This window comes from Coregonus lavaretus (assembly GCF_964263955.1).
Source record: "Coregonus lavaretus genome assembly, chromosome: 19".
Taxonomy (NCBI): Eukaryota; Metazoa; Chordata; class Actinopteri; order Salmoniformes; family Salmonidae; genus Coregonus; species Coregonus lavaretus.
This window is the reverse complement of record NC_140006.1, coordinates 48,403,303-48,426,243: the sequence shown is the minus strand read 5'-3', so window position 1 is coordinate 48,426,243 and position 22,941 is coordinate 48,403,303. Positions and strand designations below refer to the sequence as shown.

The window sequence follows — 22,941 nt, the reverse complement described above, 5'->3', positions numbered from 1 at the left end:
CAAAACATTATTTATAACGCTACTATTAATAATATTAGTAATAACAATATTAATAATAATATCATTATAATTATAATAATCAACTTTAGAAAACACATTTAAAACCCATAGTTTTTTTAGCCTGTTCATATTGCATGTTCCGTACGTTTTCATATTGGACATACGTGTTGCACTGTACACAATTTCCTAAAGTATGTGTCGAAGTAAAATAATTTACACCCCAAGCAGCGTCCCTGCACATTTTGCATCCCTTAAATAGCAAGTTTTGCAGATATAGAGTACCACAGTACGAGTCATAATACCCATAAAACCTAGCGGTCAAACAGGGAAATGGTTCCGATCGTTTTTCCACCATTCATCCCCTATGGAAAAAATGAATGGTGGAAAAACGATTGGAACCATTTCCCTGTTTGACTGCTAGGTTTTTGGGTGTTATGACACCTCGACTGTGGGGCTCTATAGCGCCATACACAATTTCCTGTGTCTCAATGTGTCGCAGTGAAAGTGGAGTCCAATGCAAATGTCACTTAAATATTAACAAATATGGATCATTATTAATGTTTAGACCATTTTTCATATATCATGAATAAATATAGGTCAATGACACTAACCTAGCATGCCTAGCTAACTACATGTCCGTTACAATGTTTTTTTCCCCTCAAAGTAAATATTATGTGGGGGAATTTTGTTTTGAACCGGTTCCGCAATTCCGTGACCCGGAAGTACTTTTTTGTATGTTGCTGACGAGAAGCTGGTAAAGAAACCTATCTTAACGTTTTCCTCTCTTGCTCGCTAAATGGTCAACGATTTAAATTGATAATCCTAATTACAAATGTGCTATGGTAAGAGTTATTTGTCTGGTTACATAGCTAGCTAATCATTTCCTTAGCGAATATTTTTTTTTGTTCTGTTTATCTAATACGCTAGCTACCGAAAAGTGTCTGCGACTGTTCTGAATGGATAGCTGGCCAAGGAATGAATATAGCTAACTAACCTAGCATGCCTAGCTAACTACATGTCCGTTACATTGATATGACAGCGTGGATTCATTTGTTTTAGGTAGTCTGAACTAGTGAGACTGCTGTCGACTTCTCCCGTACCGCCAGTTGACCGCTCTTCCCCCACCAACACCACCATGTCTACGGGGATGGCCTCAGCACCACTACCGCAGCCTACAAGCAACACAACACAAGGTTTTATGCAACAACAACACCGTTTTTACTAATAGCTAACTGTACTCATTAGTGATGGGACGATTGATAACGGAGCTCCGGCGCTAGTCATGGGAAGTTAGGCTATTTTTACTGACTCGGATCTTTTTGAGTCGTTCAGTCAAAAGAACGAATCGTTTGACTCGTTCCGTTAATTTGTTGTCCAGAGTACATCTCCCCTACCGGCGAACTGTAAAGAGTCATGGATATACAAGCCTCTCGTTCACATGTCCTTCGCAATAGGGGAGATATTGGAGCTGTCATTTGCGACTAAGACTTAAGCAATGTTTACATGTTTACAATTTTCTACATTTGTTGAATGCTAGGCATACAAATTAGATTATTTCATGATACATTTGAAAGGAGCCCTGGGGGGTGGCAGGTAGCTTAGTGGTTAAGAGCGTTGTGCCAGTAACCGAAAGGTCGCTGGTTCTAATCCCCGAGCCAACTAGGTGAAAAATCTGTCGATGTGCCCTTGAGCAAGGCACTTAACCCTAATTGCTCCAGAAAGTCGCTCTGGATAAGAGCGTCTGCTAAATGACGTAAATGTCTAGTTGTGGCCATAGCCGTGGAAAGTATGGGGGCTGAGGGTGCAGCACCATCCCCTGATAAATCAACATTTTAAAAAATATAACATTATTTTAAAAAATTGACCCCCTCCCCCCCCCAAATTAAAAAAATAAAATAATTATAACAATATACCTTTATTACTCCTGTATGAGCGGAGCAAAACACTTGTCAGCAGAGCCGGGAGTCTGTGTATTGGTTGGACTCCCGGAGTTGTGAATCGTTTTGGTGGGTGGCAACGGAAAATAACCCTGCCACAATATAGCCGGCTACACCCAAAAAAAAAACTTTTCACTTTACATCTGGTAAGAAGAGTTCCGAGAGATTATACATATGCCTTTGTTGACAGGAAACGTTTGATTTGGTGTAGCCGGCTATATTGTGGTAGGGTTATTTTCCGTCGCCGGCCACCAGAACGATTCACAATTCAGGGAGTCTAACCAATACACAGACTCCCAATGTTGTGTCCCACAGCTAGATTCATCCTGCTGTAGAATTATTTGCTGCCAGCAGGTCAAACTTTTGACTGATAGTGTATATCACCAGTAGTACATTTACCGTTAATTCCTATAATTTGTAATCTACGATGTTTGTTACTTTGGTTACGGTAATTTCTGTTAATGCATTCAATATTATTATTATTATTATTATTATAATTATTACAGTTTTACCTTTCTCATTGTCGGAGTGGACACATTGTTTGCAGAGTGCACAACCTATGCTACACTTGTGAGAAACAAGTTTTGGTTTATTTCATTCCATCTACGAGTTTTGTCAATTTAGTCAATGTCTTTTGTTTGGAGCGCTCCTGTGAATGTTGAGTAAGGACACGCACCTGATTACGCTTAGAAGTCGGCCTATAGACTACCTGGCCTGATTATTCATAGAAGTCGGCCTATAGGCTACCTGGCCTGATTATTCATAGAAGTCGTCCTATAGGCTACCTGGCCTGCGCCCAAATGTAGGCCTATAAATGTGCCCATTTGGGGATCTGATAGTATTTATGATTGGTTTAACGCACCACCACTAATGACCTGCGGAGCTTCTCAAAGTAATGTTTTCTTCACCTCAAACAGCAAGCAAACAAAGTCTGTTTCTACATCCATTGAGAATTACAATAGTTCCTCAATGTATTTGAAAAATCTTCCCAGCTCTCTCCCGTTCAATAACCACTCAGCGTGAAAGGAAAAAATGTCATGCTCTGATCCAGTGGAAACGTCATAAAATAGGCCTACCTGATTATCAGTGCTTGACTTGGACTGAAATAGGTTCCGGTACTCATTTTGGGGCTGGTACTGTTTATATTTAGGTGCAGGAGCTCCACAATACTTTTGAGCTAACATTCTATAAGAGGAACAGGAGCTCAAGCACTAGAGAATTTGAGGTGCCGGTACTCCGCTCCGGTGAGCTCCTGCCCAAGTCAAGCACTGCTTATACCTTGCGCAAATAGGATGTGTCTGTCCCGAGCTCACTGGCACAGGAAACTCTGAGGACCCAGAATATTTTATACAATGTTGCAAATTCGCTGGGCCAGACCCAAGTTAATAGTTGATACAATGTTTCTTGTTCGTTGCAGACAGGCCATGCATAGCCAATGTGATTTATAGGATATTTATTTTTATCAGGATCATTTCTACCTGCAGACTGCGATGTTTGTGTTTGTTGGCTTTATGTAGGCAATTTTTACATATAGTTGGCAATGGCAATCAAAGTTACTTTTTAGGTTTGTATCATTTTCATTTAGATTTGGATACAATTTTGATTTTATCGGCAACTTCAGGAGAGTAACGGCAGAATCTGCGAAAGCCAGCAGGAGAGGGAGGAGAATGGTTGGTTATCTAGATCTCTGGCTCCCTCTTGAGTCATTTGTGTCTTATTTTATCAAACAGTAAGCTTAAAGCATCAGACAAGCTCAATGCATATAGTTGATTGTATTAAAACTGGTAGGGTGTGTCTATGGAAAAATACACATTTAAAAATGTCAACCAATTGATTGGTTGAAAGAACAGACGACTTTAGGTCGACTAAGATCTTTATTGACAGGGACAGCCCTAAAGTGCTGTTATTGTGAAGTGGCAACGTCTAGGAGCAACAACGGCTCAGCCGCGAAGTGGTAGGCCACACAAGCTCACAGAACGGGACCGCCGAGTGCTGTAGCGCGTAAACATTGTCTGTCCTCGGTTGCAACACTCACTACCGAGTTCCAAACTGCCTCTGGAAGCAACTTCAGCACAATAACTTTTAGTCGGGAGCTTCATGAAATGGGTTTCCATGGCCAAGCAGCTGCACACAAGCCTAAGATCACCATGTGCAATGCCAAGCGTCGGCTGGAGTGGTTTAAAGCTCGCCGCCATTGGTCTCTTGAGCAGTGGAAACACGTTCTCTGGAGTGATGAATCACGCTTCACGATCTGGCAGTCCGACGGACTAATCTTGGTTTGGTGGATGCCAGTAGAACGCTACCTGCCCCAATGCATAGTGCCAACTGTAAAGTTTGGTGCAAGGAGGAATAATGGTCTGGGGCTGTTTTTCATGGTTCGGGCTCGGCCCCTTAGTTCCAGTGAAGGGAAATCTTAACACTACAGCATACAATGACATTCTAGACGATTCTGTGCTTCCAACTTTGTGGCAACAGTTTGGGGAAGGCCATTTCCTGTTTCAGCATGACAATGCCCTCGTGCACAAACTGAGGTCCATATAGAAATGGTTTGTCGAGATCGGTGTGGAAAAACTTGACTGGCCTGCACAGAGCCCTGACCTCAACCCCATCGAACAACTTTGGGATGAATTGGAACGCAGACTGCGAGCCAGGCCTAATTGTCGCTGAACAATATTATCGGCTGCAACTGTGTTAAAACAGTATACAGTAAGTGTGTATTTAGCGTTTTGTGAAATTATTTTGATGTGGTATGAAAGTAGAGGGCTTTGTGTTTCTAGAGCCGTACCTTAATTGAGAATCGATTCACGTTTTAGATGGGAGTATTTGGCTGTTTTGGCTTTCAGAGCCAGTTCGCCTCGACAGAACAAGGTCCTTGGACTGTAAGGAGTAACGTTAAGACTCCTTCAGTCCATTATTGGGCTACCACACTATATGAGCAGGTGGCAACAGATTGTCTCACTCCTGTAGCTACATAGTCTCCATAGGTGGACTGGTTGCCTCCTACATTAACAATGTTCCTATGGTCTGGGATTTCTGAGACTAGTAGCTACAGGATGACTTGTGTTGTGTGTTTCCTCTCTCCATAGGTCAGAGATTAACCTGCACATTATATGGCTGCCAACGAGTCTACACGGACCCAGACAGCCTGGCCAGACACATCAAGGACCATCAGAATCACATTCCCACTCAGTCCCTCCCAGGTAAGCTCATAGAGTACAACACACCTGTGTCTTACAAAACACCTCCTGGATCCTGGAGGAGACACGTTTTTATTGGATCCTGGAGGAGACACGTTTTTATTGGATCCTGGAGGAGACACGTTTTTATTGGATCCTGGAGGAGACATGTTTTTTTTTGGGAGTGGAAGAAGGGAGTGGAAGAGGAGTGGAAACTAGGAATCGGGGAAGGTCTTGTGAGATCCGTCTCCCCATATTATAAAACTGCTGTGTGTATAAAGAGGATCAGTTACTATTATAAGTCAGATTAAAGCTGCACTATGCAGAAATCGCTCCGCCGTTTCCTGGTTGCTGAAATTCTAATAGGTCGCCTAATTTCAGTTTAAGTGACAGAACAACCAAGTATAGTGTAGAGAATCATTGGACCATCTAAACCGCTGTGAAATATATTTTCAATAACCAACAATATTGTATTTTCATCTGTTTGAAGCTGGTGTACAAAAACCGAAAGTAAAAGACGCAAAAACAAAACTTGAGAACGGGAAGCATAGAAATAGAGCATATAGAACAGATCTACAGCTTCTTAGACTTGCTTTCAATGAGAATGACAGATCTATAACACACATTTCTATGTTCATTTCGTTGGGTCGCCCAAAAAGTAACATATTGCAGCTTTTAATATAATAGTTTGTTTAAAAAGTTTACATGCTTTGCAAGATGCACGATTTCCCTAATAATCCTGTTTACATGGACACATCTGAAATCAGGCTACCTGGTGAGGCTTAAATTAATGCAGAAAAAAAAGCCTATGAAAATGAATAATGTTCTATCACAGTGACCATGTTATTTTTGCGAAGCCTGTTTGATTCTGAGTTTGGACATATAACGTTTTTATTATTATTTATTTATTTATTGAACATTTATTTTGACAGGGAAGAGATCTTGAGACCTACGTCTCTTTTCCAAATTTTATTTATTTATTTTATTTAACCTTTATTTAAAAAAAGTTTTATTTACAATGACGGCCTACCCCGGCCAAACCCGGACGACGTTGGGCCAATTGTGCGCCGCCCTATGGGACTCCCAATCACGGCCGGATTGTGATACAGCCTGGAATCGAACCAGGGGGTCTGTAGTGACGCCTCAAGCACTGAGATGCAGTACCTTAGACCGCTGCGCCACTCAGGAGCCCAAATGAGGTCCCCAAGAACACAGTGGCCTCCATCATATTTGGTAGGCCATCATTGTAAATAAGAATTTGTTCTTAACTGACTTGCCAAGTTAAATAAAGGTAAAATAATACATGGAAGAAGTTTGTAACCACCAAGACTCTTCCTGGAGCTGGCCGCCCGGCCAAACTGAGCAATCGGGGGAGAAGGGCCTTGGTCAGAGAAGTAATAGTAGTAATATGCCATTTAGCAGACGCTTTTATCCAAAGCGACTTACAGTCATGCGTGCATATTTTTTTTTTTGGTGTATGGGTGGTCCCGGGGATCGAACCCACTACCCTGGCGTTACAAGCGCCGTGCTCTACCAGCTGATCTACAGAGGACCAAGAACCTGATGGTCACTCTGACAGAGCTCCAGAGCTGTGGAGATGGGAGAACCTTCCAGAAGGACAAACATCTCTGCAGCACTCCACCAATCAGGCCTTTATGGTAGAGTGGCCAGACGGAAGCCACTCCTCAGTAAAAGGCACATGACAGCCCGCTTGGAGTTTGCCAAAAGGCACCTAAAGACTCTCAGACCATGAGAAACAAGATTCTCTGGTCTGATGAAACCAAGATTGAACTCTTTGGCCTGAATGCCAAGTTTCATGTCTGGAGGAAACCTGGCACCATCCCTACAGTGAAGCATGGTGGTGGCAGCATCATGCTGTGGGGATGTTTTTCAGCGGCAGGGACTGGGAGACTAGTCAGGATCGAGGGAAAGATTAATGGAGCAAAGTACAAAGAGATCCTTGATGATAACCTGCTCCAGAGCACTCAGGACCTCAGACTGGGGCGAAGGTTCACCTTCCAACAGGACAACGACCCTAAGCACACAGCCAAGACAACGCAGGAGTGGCTTTGGGACAAGTCTCTGAATGTCCTTGAGTGGCCCAGCCAGAGCCTGGACTTGAACCCGGTCGAACATCTCTGGAGAGACCTGAAAATAGCTGTGCAGCGACGCTCCCCATCCAACCTGACAGAGCTTGAGAGGATCTGCAGAGAAGAATGGGAGAAACTCCCCAAATACAGGTGTGCCAAGCTTGTAGCGTCATACCCAAGACAACTTGAGGTTGTAATCGCTGTCAACGGTGCTTCAACAAAGTACTGACTAAAGGTTCTGAATACTTATGTAGATGTGAAATTTCAATTTTTTATTTTTAATACATTTGCAAAAATGTATAAAAACCTGTTTTTGCTTTGTCATTATGTGGTATTGTGTGAAGATTGATAAGGGGGAAAAAACTATTTAATCCATTTTAGAATAAGGCTGTAACGTAACAAAGTGGAAAAGGGGAAGGGGTCTGAATACTTTCCGAATGCACTGTAGCTATAAAATCTGACTGTAGTTTTGCCAATAGCATACATAGTAGTATCATCCGCATATAGATGAAGTTAAACATTTTTTTTACAGATTGACCAATGGTGTTTATATAAATAGTGAAGAGAACAGGTCCCAAAATCGACCCCTGTGGTACACCTTTATGTACTTCAAGAAATTCAGACTTAACCCCATCCGTCACAATGGCCTGACATTTCTTACACAAACAACTGGGCAATGGTCACAAATGTCTTGGGCGAAGACACCAGTAGAAACATATTTCTCTGGTCTGGTGTATTTCGATAAGATAAGATCAATCCGAGAGGACTTTAAAGGATCTCACCAGCTGGGTTAGGTTTAGATCATTACACATGTCTTTTTAGATTGTCTGAAACCTGCATTTCCCATTTCATAATTTAGGTCACCCAGGATAATAACTTCTGATTTAGTAAAAGAAGACATCAAACTACTTAACTCCTCGAGGTTGGCTGAGGGAGGACGGTAGACCCCTATAACAGTTCTGAATACATTTTTCCCCCAGACAAAGCCTTAAAGAATAGTAGCTCACATTTTTTGGCAAGATAAATGATTTTTTATAAAAGTGGCCACTCCACCACCTCTACCCTTTTCTGTCAGCTCTGAACACTTGATAACCCTCAATATTAAGAGAGTCCAGAATGTCCCCAGAGATCCAAGTTTCAGTCAATACCAGAATATCCGGATTCGTCTGCATAGGCCAGATCTTGATGTAATCCAGTTTAGGAAATAAGCTCCTAATGTTCAGATGCATCAACCCAAGACCTTTACGATTTTTTAAAGTCACATGCAAACTCAAACAAGCTACGTTCAGTAGGCGGTTGCAGGCCCTGTCTGATGGTTGATTATAGTTGGTATGGCTATAAGATTGCATTGAACTGCACCATTTGGTCCCTATTAGTAATAGAGGAAGGAGAAGAAATTGGAATTACTTTTCCAAGGTTGGCACCACAGGGTCTGAGGCCGCAGCCAATGTCAATATGAGGAACTCTCAGAGTAACCAATGATGGAATGTTATAAACTGACTTACATGGGTTTTGGTTGCTATCGTTCAAAGGTCCAAGCCCTCTACGTGATTTGAATACCGAGGGGGTATTCAAGTTGATGGAATTCACATTTGAACTAAAAGCACTGGGTGAGCAGACCACCGTGGGTTCCTGTTTTGAGCTAACAATAGCAGATCTAAGAGTGGAGTTCAAATGAATGGGTACAAGATTACAACTGACAAAAACCATTTCTCAGACTGGCCAATAAAAATAAAAGAGTAAGATGGGCAGTCTAAATTATGGCTTTTTCTTTGCAACTCTGCCTAGAAGGTCAGCATCCCGGAGTCGCCTCATCACTGTTGACTTTGAGACTGGTGTTTTGTGGGTACTATTTAATGAAGCTGCCAGTTGAGGACCTGTGAGGCGCCTGTTTCTCAAACTAGACATTCTAATGTATTTGTCCTCTTGCTCAGTTGTGCACCGGGGCCTCCCACTCCTCTTTCTATTCTGGTTAGAGCCAGTTTGCGCTGTTCTTTGAAGGGAGTAGTACACAGCGTTGTACGAGATCTTCAGTTTCTTGGCAATGTCTTGCATGGAATAGCCTTCATTTCTCAGAACAAGAATAGACTGACGAGTTTCAGAAGAAAGTTATTTGTTTCTGGCCATTTTGAGCATGTAATCGAACCCACAATTGCTGATGCTCCAGATACTCAACTAGTCTCAAGAAGGCCAGTTTTATTGCTTCTTTAATCAGCACAACAGTTTTCAGCTGTGCTAACATAATTGCAAAAAGGTTTTCTAATGATCAATTAGCCTTTTAAAATGATAAACTTGGATTAGCAAACACAACGTGCCATTGGAACACAGGACTGATGGTTGCTGATAATGGGCCTCTGTACGCCTATGTAGATATTCCATTAAAAGTCAGCCGTTTCCAGCTACAATAGCCATTTACAACATTTAAATGTCTACACTGTATTTCTGATCAATTTGATGTTATTTTAATGGACAAACATTTTGCTTTTCTTTTGAAAACAATGACATTTCTAAGTGAACCCAAACTTTTCAACGGTAGTGTATATTCCTCAATAAGCTGACAGTTTCCACAATGGAAATTTGTCTGGTCAATATTATTCCCGGAACTGTGCAAACTAGGTGCAGCTCCTACATGGGATGAAACGTTCACCGTCGTCTCTGAAGGTGGTTGCTGATAGTCTGGGAAAAGTCAGTTTCCCCGTATGGCGGAAAGTGGTAGACGCCATTTTTTTGAAAAATTCAGTTAAAATCCAGGTTGGCGAGGAATCAGCTCTTACAGAGTTTGTAAGATCACCACAGTTATAGGCGGTAAGCCAGAACCCAACCACAGACTAGAAACCAGCACTAGGACACACAATAAACACAACCAAAGCACAAAACATGGCCAGCATAACAACAGCAAGGAGAGAGCGGTGACTTACTCAATGTGATTTAAGTGCTGGGGCCCATCAAAACAGCAACGCAACGGAGGCCGTGTTACCACTGTGATAGCCAAGAGAGAAGCACCTTGGAGGGGATGTAGTTTCCAGTACAGGCCGGAGGAAAACCGGGAGGGAGGCAAGCGCTACACTGGGGCCGCGGGAGAGGAGAGGTGAGGAGAGGTGAGGAGAGGTGAGGAGAGGTGAGGAGAGGAGAGGAGAGGAGAGGAGAGGAGAGGAGAGGAGAGGAGAGGAGAGGAGAGGAGAGGAGAGGAGAGGAGAGAGGCTACACTGGGCCGCGGGAGAGTCCAAAAGAGTTAATCCAAGTGGAGTTCAAGTTTGGCAGTAAATCCAAAATAACATCCAAGGCACAATGTCAGGTGGAAGGATGAAAGCAGCAGTAGGTAGGTGTCTGATCAGATAATGCCCCAGAGCAGAGGAGGGTGCCCAGGTGTCTGATCAGATAACGCCCCAGAGCAGAGGAGGGTGCCCAGGTGTCTGATCAGATAACGCCCCAGAGCAGAGGAGGGTGCCCAGGTGTCTGATCAGATAATGCCCCAGAGCAGAGGAGGGTGCCCAGGTGTCTGATCAGATAATGCCCCAGAGCAGAGGAGGGTGCCCAGGTGTCTGATCAGATAATGCCCCAGAGCAGAGGAGGGTGCCCAGGTATATCCAATTAGGCCTCAAACGTTTCAGCTGAACTGTTTTGTATGTCTCCTTAATAAAATACTGTATGCAATTTTGCACTATTGTCCAATGTGTTCACAGCCAGATGAAACAAAGGTAAATGAAGAGAAAAAAAGTGTTTTCAGCTACAAACACTGATCAGACAAAACAATACGTGCTTGCCGCCATCTTGAAAAGTGGGTGTGAAAACTATTTGTATGTGAACTATTTATAAGATACATACTTTATTTTCCCCAAACTCACTTCACTCGCACATAAGAGGGAGGCTTGTGCTACCGTTGCTGGAATAGCGATTTTAAGCTGTTTACACGTCCTAATAATTTGAAAGATTGCTCAGAAAACGAGGTGTTTTAATCAGCGTACGCTCACGTCGATTTTGACCTCACGCTGATTTAAGATAAGCAGAGGAAGGTGATTACATGACTATTTCATACTCTGCCTACTGCCATAATCAGTTTAATATCTAATGAAATGTACTCGCTGTCGCTCTCCCTCCTCTCAGGGAAAGTGTTCCTCTGCTCCTCGACCGGCTGCAACGGCTCCTTCGCCAGCATGCTGCTCCTGATGGAGCATATGAGGCAGCACCACAAACCCAACACATACTTCCTGTAGGTATTTGTGTTTGTGTGTGTACATAGAGATACTCCCATTCTCCAGAAGTTCCTCTGCCAGGTGTTTGATGATTATCTTGTTCCCAATCCATAGATTATTCCCCTCTCTCTCTCTCTCTCTGTCAGGTGTCAGAGTTGTCGCTCCAAGCTACGTTCCTATCGTGCCCTCCTCAAACACCTCCACACCTGTGCCAAGGTGGCCAGGGGCAAGGCCAAGGCTGGCGAGCAGGCAGAGGTCAAGCCTGACCCTGATGCTGACCCTGATGCTGCTGTTCCCATGGCTACAGACCCCTCCAGTACAGACCAGGAGACCCCACAGCAGCAGGAGCCCATGGAGTCCGAACCCTCCCACCTTGTCCCTGGGTCCGCTGGGTCTGACCCCCACTCTGCCCTGGCTCCCTCCCCTTACCATCCCCCAGAGGATGGATCTCTCCTGAGCCTGGACCCCAACTCGGCCCTGCTCCCTGGGGCTTTCTCCCTCCAGGAGCCTGGTGGTGGGGGGTTGTCAGCCACCCAGCTCACCCATTCCCCAGGCCTCACAGACCAGCCCCAGCTCCCTGAGGGATCCTTTGGCTCCTTCTCTCAGTACCGCCAATCTCCACTGGAAGTCTCTGGGCCTGAGCTACAGCAACAACAGAGGCCCCCCATGCCAGCCCCTCCTGCCCTGCCTTCCTCTCCACCACCCCAGACCTCCACTCCGCCCGGCTCTAACGCTCGCTGGAGGAAGAAAGGTGATCTTATAACAATCAGCTTCTTTGGTTGAATCTCAGGGTTAACTTTGGGGGTTTGGAAATGTTGTCTTTGGGTCGTTCCATTTTGATTTCAATCACTTTTTGACCGCATCCCTTTTGAGGAGCTAGGGGTGCTCAAAGTTGACCCATTTGGATCTCCCACCCTACCTCCCACCCACCCTACCTCCCACCCACCCTACCTCCCACCCTACCTCCCACCCTACCTACCTCCCACCCTACCTACCTCCCACCCACCCTACCTCCCACCCTACCTACCTCCCACCCACCCCCCACCCTACCTCCCACCCCCCACCCACCCTACCACCCACCCATCCTCCCATCCTCCCTACCTCCCACCCATCCTCCCACCCACCCATCCTCCCACCCACCCACCCTACCTCCCACCCACCCACCCACCCACCCTACCTCCCACCCTACCTCCCACCCACCCACCCACCCACCCTACCTCCCACCCTACCTCCCACCCTACCTACCTCCCACCCATCCTCCCACCCTACCTACCTCCCACCCTACCTCCCACCTCCCACCCTACCTCCCACCCTACCTACCTCCCACCCTACCTACCTCCCACCCTACCTACCTCCCACCCTACCTCCCACCCTACCTACCTCCCACCCTACCTACCTCCCACCCTACCTCCCACCCATCCTCCCACCCACCCATCCTCCCACCCATCCACCCACCCACCCTACCTCCCACCCTACCTCCCACCCTACCTACCTCCCACCCATCCTCCCACCCTACCTACCTCCCACCCTACCTCCCACCTCCCACCCTACCTACCTCCCACCCTACCTACCTCCCACCCTACCTACCTCCCACCCATCCTCCCACCCACCCTACCTCCCACCCTACCTACCTCCCACCCACCCTCCCTACCTCCCACCCATCCTCCCACCCACCCTACCTCCCTCCCTCCCACCCACCCACCCTCCCACCCACCCACCCTCCCTCCCACCCTACCTCCCACCCACCCACCCTCCCACCCACCCACCCTCCCTCCCACCCTACCTCCCACCCACCCTCCCACCCACCCACCCTACCTCCCACCCACCCTACCTCCCTCCCACCCACCCTCCCACCCTACCTCCCTCCCACCCTACCTCCCACCCACCCTACCTCCCACCCACCCTACCTCCCACCCACCCTACCTCCCACCCATCCTCCCACCCTACCTACCTCCCACCCTACCTCCCTCCCACCCTACCTCCCACCCTCCCTCCCACCCTACCTCCCACCCTCCCTCCCACCCTACCTACCTCCCACCCTACCTCCCTCCCACCCTACCTCCCACCCTCCCTCCCACCCTACCTCCCTCCCACCCTACCTCCCACCCTACCTCCCTCCCACCCTACCTCCCTCCCACCCTACCTTCCTCCCACCCTACCTCCCACCCTACCTCCCACCCACCCTACCTCCCGCCCTACCATGAGACATCCATGTTGAGTTTGATATCACTGAAAAGCTTAAAAACAGGGTTGTCAAACTAATTTATAAAGTATTTTTTTTAAAAGTTGTTTAATTTAAGAAAGTTTTTTTTAACCTTTAACATCAATTATCTAAAAACGTGTGAACTAATTTTACATGTTTTATATTTTTATATATAGTGTGTGTGTGTGTGTGTGTGGAATGATGTTGTAGTTTAGACCCCATTGTTCGTCCTCTGAGGTGTGTGTTGTTCCTTCCATCGGTTGAGACACAGCATTCTCCTGAATACAGGCTGGGTGTCATTTCAATCATAGAAATGTAATTCATAGAATGGACATATCCCTTCAGACCACTGCATTTAGCTGGTACATCATTTACATTTCAATTGAATTACATTTTTAACTTCTAATCACTACCGCAATGATGGCCGCCGGTCAACCGACCATTGAATGTCAACTTAAATAGGAATGTCTATTGTATTTAACTATATTTAATATAATATATATATTATTTACATTAACTATATTTCTATGATTTCAATAGGTTTCTTACGGAGGATTGACAGTATAAATTAAAGCAACTGATATTCCCATTCAAGTCAACATCTTTATGGTACCATTTGAAAGTTGAAATTTCAATTTTATTCCCGTTTTAGTACATTTATCTGCCTGTACTCTAGAGAATGCTGTGTCTCATCCGATGGTGGGAACAACACAAACACCTCAGATGACGTACAATAGGGTCTAAGCTACATTGTATTTGAAAATGAACAAAAATGTTTTTAGATAATTGACGTTAAAGGTATAAAAATATATATATATACAGTACCAGTCAAAAGTTTGGACACACCTACTCATTAAAGGGTTTTTCTTTATTTTTACAATTTTCTACATTGTAGAATAATAGTGAAGACATCAAAACTATGAAATACCACATATGGAATCATGTAGTAACCAAAAAAGTGTTAAACAAATATTTTATATTTGAGATTCTTCAAGTAGCCACCCTTTGCCTTGATGACAGCTTTGCACACTCTTGGCATTCTCTCAACCATCTTCACCTGGAATGCTTTTCCAACAGTCTTGAAGGAGTTCCCACATATGCTGAGCACTTGTTGGCTGCTTTTCCTTCACTCTGCCGTCCGACTCATCCCAAACCATCTCAACTGTGTTGAGGTCGGGGGATTGTGGAGGCCAGGTCATCTGATGCAGCACTCCATCACTCTCCTTCTTGGTCAAATAGCCCTTACACAGCCTGGAGGTGTGTTGGGTCATTGTCCTGTTGAAAAACAAATGATAGTCCCACTAAGCCCAAACCAGATGGGATGGCATATCGCTGCAGAATGCTGTGGTAGCCATGCTGGTTAAGTGTGCCTTGAATTCTAAATAAATCCCAGACGGTGTCACCAGCAAAGCACCCCCACACCATAACACCTCCTCCTCCATGCTTTACGGTGGGAACTACACATGCAGAGATCATCCGTTCACCTACTCAGTGTCTCACAAAGACACGGCGTTTGGAACCAAAAATCTCAAATTTGGACTCATCAGACCAAAGGACACATTTACACCGGTCTAATGTCCATTGCTTATGTTTCTTGGCCCAAGCAAGTCTCTTCTTCTTATTGGTGTCCTTTAGTAGTGGTTTCTTTGCAGCAATTCGACGATGAAGGCCTGATTCACACAGTCCCCTCTGAACAGTTGATGTTGAGATGTGTCTGTTACTTGACCTCTGTGAAGCATTTATTTGGGCTGCAATCTGAGGCTGGTAACTCTAATGAACTTATCCTCTGCAGCAGAGGTAACTCTGGGTCTTCCATTCCTGTGGTGGTCCTCATGAGAGCCAGTTTCATCATAGTGCTTGATGGTTTTCACGACTGCACTTGAAGAAACTTTCAAAGTGCTTGAAATGTTCCGTATTGACTGACCTTGTGTCTTAAAGTAATGATGGACTGTAATTTCTCTTTGCTTATTTGAGCTGTTCTTGACATAATATGGACTTGGTCTTTTACCAAATACGGCTATCTTCTGTATACCCCCCCGACCTTGTCACAACACAACTGATTGGCTCAAAAGCATTAAGAAGGAAAGAAATTCCACAAATTAATTTTTAACAAGGTACACCTGTTAATTGAAATGCGTTCTAGGTGACTACCTCATGAAGCTGGTTGAGAGAATGCCAAGAGTGTGCAAAGCTGTCATCAAGGCAAAGGGTGGCTACTTTGAAGAATCGCAAATATATTTTGATTTGTTTAACACAGTTTTGGTTACTACATGATTCCATATGTGTTATTTCATAGTTTTGATGTCTTCACTATTATTGTACAATGTAGAAAATTGTAAAAAAATAATTAGAAAAACCCTTGAATGAATAGGTGTGTCCAAACTTTTGACTGGTAGTGTATATATTAAATGACTCAATAGTCGACTGCAACGACCATAGGAGTTGGGCTATACAGCACAAGCAGAGCTGGGACCACCAGGCTAGTCCTGTTGTCCTGTTGGACATCCCTGGATGAAACAGACAGACACACACGTGCTGATTGCAGTCAGGAGTCTCGAGCCAGACAGACGTGCTGATTGCAGTCAGGAGTCTCGAGCCAGACAGACGTGCTGATTGCAGTCAGGAGTCTCGAGCCAGACAGACGTGCTGATTGCAGTCAGGAGTCTCTAGCCAGACAGACGTGCTGATTGCAGTCAGGAGTCTCGAGCCAGACAGACGTGCTGATTGCAGTGAGGAGTCTCGAGCCAGACAGACGTGCTGATTGCAGTCAGGAGTCTCGAGCCAGACAGACGTGCTGATTGCAGTGAGGAGTCTCGAGCCAGACAGACGTGCTGATTGCAGTCAGGAGTTTCTAGCCAGACAGACTTGCTGATTGCAGCAATGAGTGAGTGAACTGTGTTTTGTCATGTTGCACTGTCCTGCCAGAAGCTCAGAGGTCTCTAAGTCACAGATGGACCTCTCCTCCAGCCAGTCACAGGTTAACTAGAGATGGAGCACAGGTGAGACCTGGAGAAATCACTAACCACACAACTAGAGGGAGAAACAACTAACCACACAACTAGAGGGAGAAACCACTAACCACACAACTAGAGGGAGAAACAACTAACCACACAACTAGAGGGAGAAACCACTAACCACACAACTAGAGGGAGAAACCACTAACCAACCACACAACTAGAGGGAGAAACCACTAACCACACACACAACTAGAGGGAGAAACCACTAACCACACAACTAGAGGGAGAAACAACTAACCACACAACTAGAGGGAGAAACCACTAACCACACAACTAGAGGGAGAAACCACTAACCACACACACAACTAGAGGGAGAAACCACTAACCACACACACAACTAGAGGGAGAAACCACTAACCACACAACTAGAGGGAGAAACCACTAACCACACAACTAGAGGGAGAAACCACTAACCACACAACTAGAGGGAGAAACCACTAACCACACAACTAGAGGGAGAAACCACTAACCACACACACAACTAGAGGGAGAAACCACTAACCACACACACAACTAGAGGGAGAAACCACTAACCACACAACTAGAGGGAGAAACCACTAACCACACACACAACTAGAGGGAGAAACCACTAACCACACAACTAGAGGGAGAAACCACTAACCAACCACACAACTAGAGGGAGAAACCACTAACCACACACACAACTAGAGGGAGAAACCACTAACCACACAACTAGAGGGAGAAACAACTAACCACACAACTAGAGGGAGAAACCACTAACCAACCACACAACTAGAGGGAGAAACCACTAACCACACACACAACTAGAGGGAGAAACCACTAACCACACACACAACTAGAGGGAGAAACCACTAACCACACACACAACTAGAGGGAGAAACCACTAACCACACAACTAGAGGGAGAAACCACTAACCACACAACTAGAGGGAGAAACCACTAGCCACACAACTAGAGGGAGAAACCACTAACCACACAACTAGAGGGAGAAACCACTAACCACACAACTAGAGGGAGAAACCACTAACCACACAACTAGAGGGAGAAACCACTAACCACACAACTAGAGGGAGAAACCACTAACCACACACACAACTAGAGGGAGAAACCACTAACCACACACACAACTAGAGGGAGAAACCACTAACCACACAACTAGAGGGAGAAACCACTAACCACACAACTAGAGGGAGAAACCACTAACCACACAACTAGAGGGAGAAACCACTAACCACACAACTAGAGGGAGAAACCACTAACCACACAACTAGAGGGAGAAACCACTAACCACACACACAACTAGAGGGAGAAACCACTAACCACACAACTAGAGGGAGAAACCACTAACCACACAACTAGAGGGAGAAACCACTAACCACCCAACTAGAGGGAGAAACCACTAACCACACACACAACTAGAGGGAGAAACCACTAACCACACACACAACTAGAGGGAGAAACCACTAACCACACACACAACTAGAGGGAGAAACCACTAACCACACAACTAGAGGGAGAAACCACTAACCACACAACTAGAGGGAGAAACCACTAACCACACAACTAGAGGGAGAAACCACTAACCACACACACAACTAGAGGGAGAAACCACTAACCACACACACAACTAGAGGGAGAAACCACTAACCACACACACAACTAGAGGGAGAAACCACTAACCACACAACTAGAGGGAGAAACCACTAACCACACAACTAGAGGGAGAAACCACTAACCACACACACAACTAGAGGGAGAAACCACTAACCACACACACAACTAGAGGGAGAAACCACTAACCACACACACAACTAGAGGGAGAAACCACTAACCACACACACAACTAGAGGGAGAAACCACTAACCACACAACTAGAGGGAAACACCACTAACCACCCAACTAGAGGGAGAAACCACTAACCACCCAACTAGAGGGAGAAACCACTAACCACACACACAACTAGAGGGAGAAACCACTAACCACACACACAACTAGAGGGAGAAACCACTAACCACACACACAACTAGAGGGAGAAACCACTAACCACACACACAACTAGAGGGAGAAACCACTAACCACACAACTAGAGGGAGAAACCACTAACCACACACACAACTAGAGGGAGAAACCACTAACCACACACACAACTAGAGGGAGAAACCACTAACCACACACACAACTAGAGGGAGAAACCACTAACCACACACACAACTAGAGGGAGAAACCACTAACCACACACACAACTAGAGGGAGAAACCACTAACCACACACACAACTAGAGGGAGAAACCACTAACCACACACACAACTAGAGGGAGAAACCACTAACCACACAACTAGAGGGAGAAACCACTAACCACACACACAACTAGAGGGAGAAACCACTAACCACACACACAACTAGAGGGAGAAACCACTAACCACACAACTAGAGGGAGAAACCACTAACCACACACACAACTAGAGGGAGAAACCACTAACCACACAACTAGAGGGAGAAACCACTAACCACACAACTAGAGGGAGAAACCACTAACCACACACACAACTAGAGGGAGAAACCACTAACCACACAACTAGAGGGAGAAACCACTAAACTAAACTGCCCTTGGGTCATGTCCAATGGAATTATCCTGCTTCTTTCTCCAATGCTAACCTTCTGCATTATTGGCTTCCTCCTCCTTCCCTTCCTGCTAACCTGGCTTCCCTCCCTCTTCCCCGGGCTAACCAATTACCTAATAACCAATCACCTAATAACCAATCACCTAATCGATCCATCATGTGGCTGATTGTTCAACCTGTCCAACTCCCAGATTCACTCAAACAGCCAGGTATTTGACGCTTTCACCAGCAGGGTTATTAACCTCTAAAAGTATAAGACTATATACAACTATAGCCTATAGAAACATTATAACACATTCAGAAATGGCAAAAAAGTAAGTAAAAAAATTAATCATAAGGAATAAGGTTTTGAAGTGTCTGTCCTATATCTAGGAGATATAAGAACATCTCAGGATATTTTTTTTTTTTTTTTTTGGACACATAATTAAGCCCTTATTTTTGTTGGCACAAAACGACCTCCATACTTCCATTTGTTAGTATGGGTTACCTTCAGACGAGTCATTTACATTTACATTTTAGTCATTTAGCAGACGCTCTTATCCAGAGCGACTTACATATTTTTTTTTTTTTTTTTTTTATACTGGCCCCCTGTGGGAATCGAACCCACAACCCTGGCGTTGCAAACGCCATGCTCTATCAACTGAGCTACATCCCTGCCGGCCATTCCCTCCCCTACCCTGGACGACGCTGGGCCAATTGTGCGCCGCCCATGAGTCTCCCGGTCGCGGCCGGCTGCGACAGAGCCTGGATTCGAACCAGGATCTCTAGTGACACAGTTAGCACTGCGATGCAGTGCCTTAGACCACTGCGCCACTCAGGAGACTATAGTTGTGAGTCCTGTGACACTTGTGGGTTTGTAGGCCAAACCGTTCGGACCCTACAGACGTTTTTATGAGAAGACAGGGTCTGACTATCTCCACTCTAGCCCTTCCACCTTCCACCGCAGATGCGGAAGGCCGGGTTGGGGTTCCCTCTCACAGTCAGGTCTTGATGCTTTCACCAGCAGAGAGAGAGTTAACTACCATTCAGATGACTGGGTGGGGTTCAGTAGGGCAAAACGTAGCAAAACCCTTTCCTACAAAACATGCAGATGAGTGTTCTTCACCATATCATAGTACTACCTCCCGTTCCAAGCTCAAATAAAATAAAATTGTATTTGTCACATGGTCCGAATACAACAGGTGGAGACCTTCCCTTGAAATGCTTACTTACAAGCCCTTAACCAATAATGCAGTTCAAGAAATAGTTAAGAAAATATTTACTAAATAAACGAAAGTAAAAAATAAAATAAAAAGTAACACAAAATACAAAAACGAGGCTATAAACAGGGGGTACTGTTCCCGAGTCAATGTGCGGGGGGTACAGGTTAGTCAAGGTAATTTGTACATGCTCTCGATGGTGCAGTTGTATAACTTTTTGAGGATCTGGGGACCCATGCCCAATCTTTTCAGTCTCCTGAGGGGGAAAGGTGTTGTCGTGCCCTCTTCACGACTGTCTTGGTGTGTTTGGACCATGATAGTTTGTTGGTGATGTGGACACCAAGGAACTTGAAACTCGACCCGCTCCACTACAGCCCTGTCGATGTTAATAGGGGCTTGTTCGGCCCTCCTTTTCCTGTAGTCCACGATCAGCTCCTTTGTCTTGCTCACGTTGAGGGAGAGGTTGTTATCCTGGCACCACACTGCCAGGTCTCTGACCTCCTCCCTATAGGCTGTCTCATCGTTGTCGGTGATCATGCCTACCACTGTTGGGTCGTCAGCAAACTTAATGATGGTGTTGGAGTCGTGCTTGGCCACGCAGTCGTGGGTGAACAGGGAGTACAGGAGGGGACTAAGCAGTTGGTCGGCGCATGCTCTGAGTACACATCCTGGTAATCCGTCTGGCCCCGCGGCCTTGTGAATGTTGACCTGTTTAAAGGTTTTGCTCACATCGGCTACGGAGAGCGTGATCACAGAGTCGTCCGGAACAACTGGTGCTCTCATGCATGCTTCAGTGTTGCTTGCCTCGAAGCGAGCATAAAAGGCATTTAGCCCGTCTGGTAGGCTCGAGTCACTGGGCAGCTCGCGGCTGGGTTTCCCTTTGTAGTCCGTAATCATTTGCAAGCCCTGCCACATCCGACAAGCATCAGAGCCGGTGTAGTACGATTCAATCTTAGTCCTGTATTGACTCTTTGCCTGTTTGATGGTTAATCTGAGGGCATAGCGGGATTTCTTATAAGCGTCCGGGTTAGAGTCCCGCTCCTCTAGCCTTTAGCTCGGTGCGGATGTTGCCTGTAATCCATGGCTTCTGGTTGGGATATGTGCGTACGGTCACTGTGGGGACGACATCATCGATGCACTTATTGATGTAGCCGGTGACTGAGGTGGTATACTCCTCAATGCCATTGGATGAATCCCGGAACATATTCCAGTCTGTGCTAGCAAAACAGTCCTGTAGCGTAGCACTAGCATCATCTGACCACTTCCTTATTGAGCGTGTCACTGGTACTTCCTGCTTTAGTTTTTGCTTGTAAGCAGGAAGCAGGAGGATAGAGTTATGGTCAGATTTACCAAATGGAGGGCGAGGCAGAGCTTTGTACGCGTCTCTGTGTGTAGAGTAAAGGTGGTCTAGAGTTTTTTTTTCTCCTCTGGTTGCACATGTGACATGCTGGTAGAAATGAGGTAAAACGGATTTAAGTTTCCCTGCATTAAAGTCCCCGGCCACTAGGAGCGCCGCCTCTGGATGAGCATTTTCTTGTTTGCTTATGGCCTTATACAGTTCGTTGAGTGCGGTCTTAGTGTCAGCATCGGTTTGTGGTGGTAAATAGACAGCTAGGAATAATATAGATGAAAACTTTCTTGGTAGATAGTGGGTCTACAGCTTATCATGAGATACTCTACCTCAGGCGAGCAATATCTCGAGACTTCCTTAATATTAGACATCGCGCACCAGCTGTTATTCACAAATAGATACACACCCCCGCCCCACGTCTTACCAGACGTAGCTGCTCTGTCCTGCCGATGCTCGGAAAACCCAGCCAGCTCTATATTATCCGTGTCGTCGTTCAGCCACGACTCGGTGAAACATAAGATATTACAGTTTTGTCCTGTTGGTAGGATAATCTCGAGCGGAGATCATCCAGTTTATTCTCCAGTGATTGCACGTTGGCCAATAGAACGGATGGTAGAGGCGGGTTACCCACTCGCCGACGAATTCTCACAAGGCACCCCGATCTCCGCCCCCTGTATTTCCGTCTTTCACGCGAATGACGGGGATTTGGGCCTGGTCTCGGAGAAGCAGTATATCCTTTGCGTCGGACTCATTAAATAAAAAATATTTTTGTCCAGTTCAAGGTGAATAATCGCTGTTCTGATGTCCAGAAGATCTTTTCGGTCATAAGAGACGGTAGCAGCAACATTATATACAAAATAAGTAACAAACAATGCGAAAAAAACACACAAAATAGCACAGTTGGTTTGGAGCCCGTAAAACGGCAGTCATTCCCTCCGGCGCCATTATCAGTTTCCTTCATCTGGTGCTTACTGAACAGGACCCGGTCTGTGCACAAGCTCCAACTTCCTTTAGCAGAGGTCTGTGGTGTGAAGAGCTGTGGGTTCATTATGGCTTTCAGTAATACAGGGCTGAGGGCTCGTGGCTTTGCTGTGTCTGGCTGCCTTCACTTCTATGTTGATTCACCAGCTTCCACTTGGTCCATAACCTTGTGCTGGGTATACATGCTTTCA

The 22,941-nt window shown here is 45.6% G+C and overlaps 1 protein-coding gene across 7 annotated transcripts in view; it reads left to right on the top strand.

Annotated features, from left to right (window-relative positions):
* The first annotated feature begins 721 nt into the window (after window positions 1-721).
* LOC311146198 (zinc finger protein 414-like) overlaps window positions 722-22,941 on the top strand; it is a 23,290-nt gene continuing 1,070 nt past the window's right edge. For 2 of the 7 annotated variants that reach the window (XM_084182705.1, XM_084182704.1), the window contains exons 1-5: window positions 751-842; window positions 1,064-1,193; window positions 5,024-5,137; window positions 11,308-11,413; window positions 11,543-12,147. In XM_084182705.1, coding sequence (XP_084038831.1) covers window positions 840-842; window positions 1,064-1,193; window positions 5,024-5,137; window positions 11,308-11,413; window positions 11,543-12,147 — 958 coding nt within the window. In that variant the 5' untranslated portion in view covers window positions 751-839. Of the gene's footprint in view, window positions 843-1,059; window positions 1,194-5,023; window positions 5,138-11,307; window positions 11,414-11,542; window positions 12,148-16,524; window positions 16,599-22,941 lie in introns of all 7 variants that reach the window. The other 5 variants (XR_014614658.1, XR_014614659.1, XR_014614660.1 and 2 more) reach the window with 5 other exon arrangements.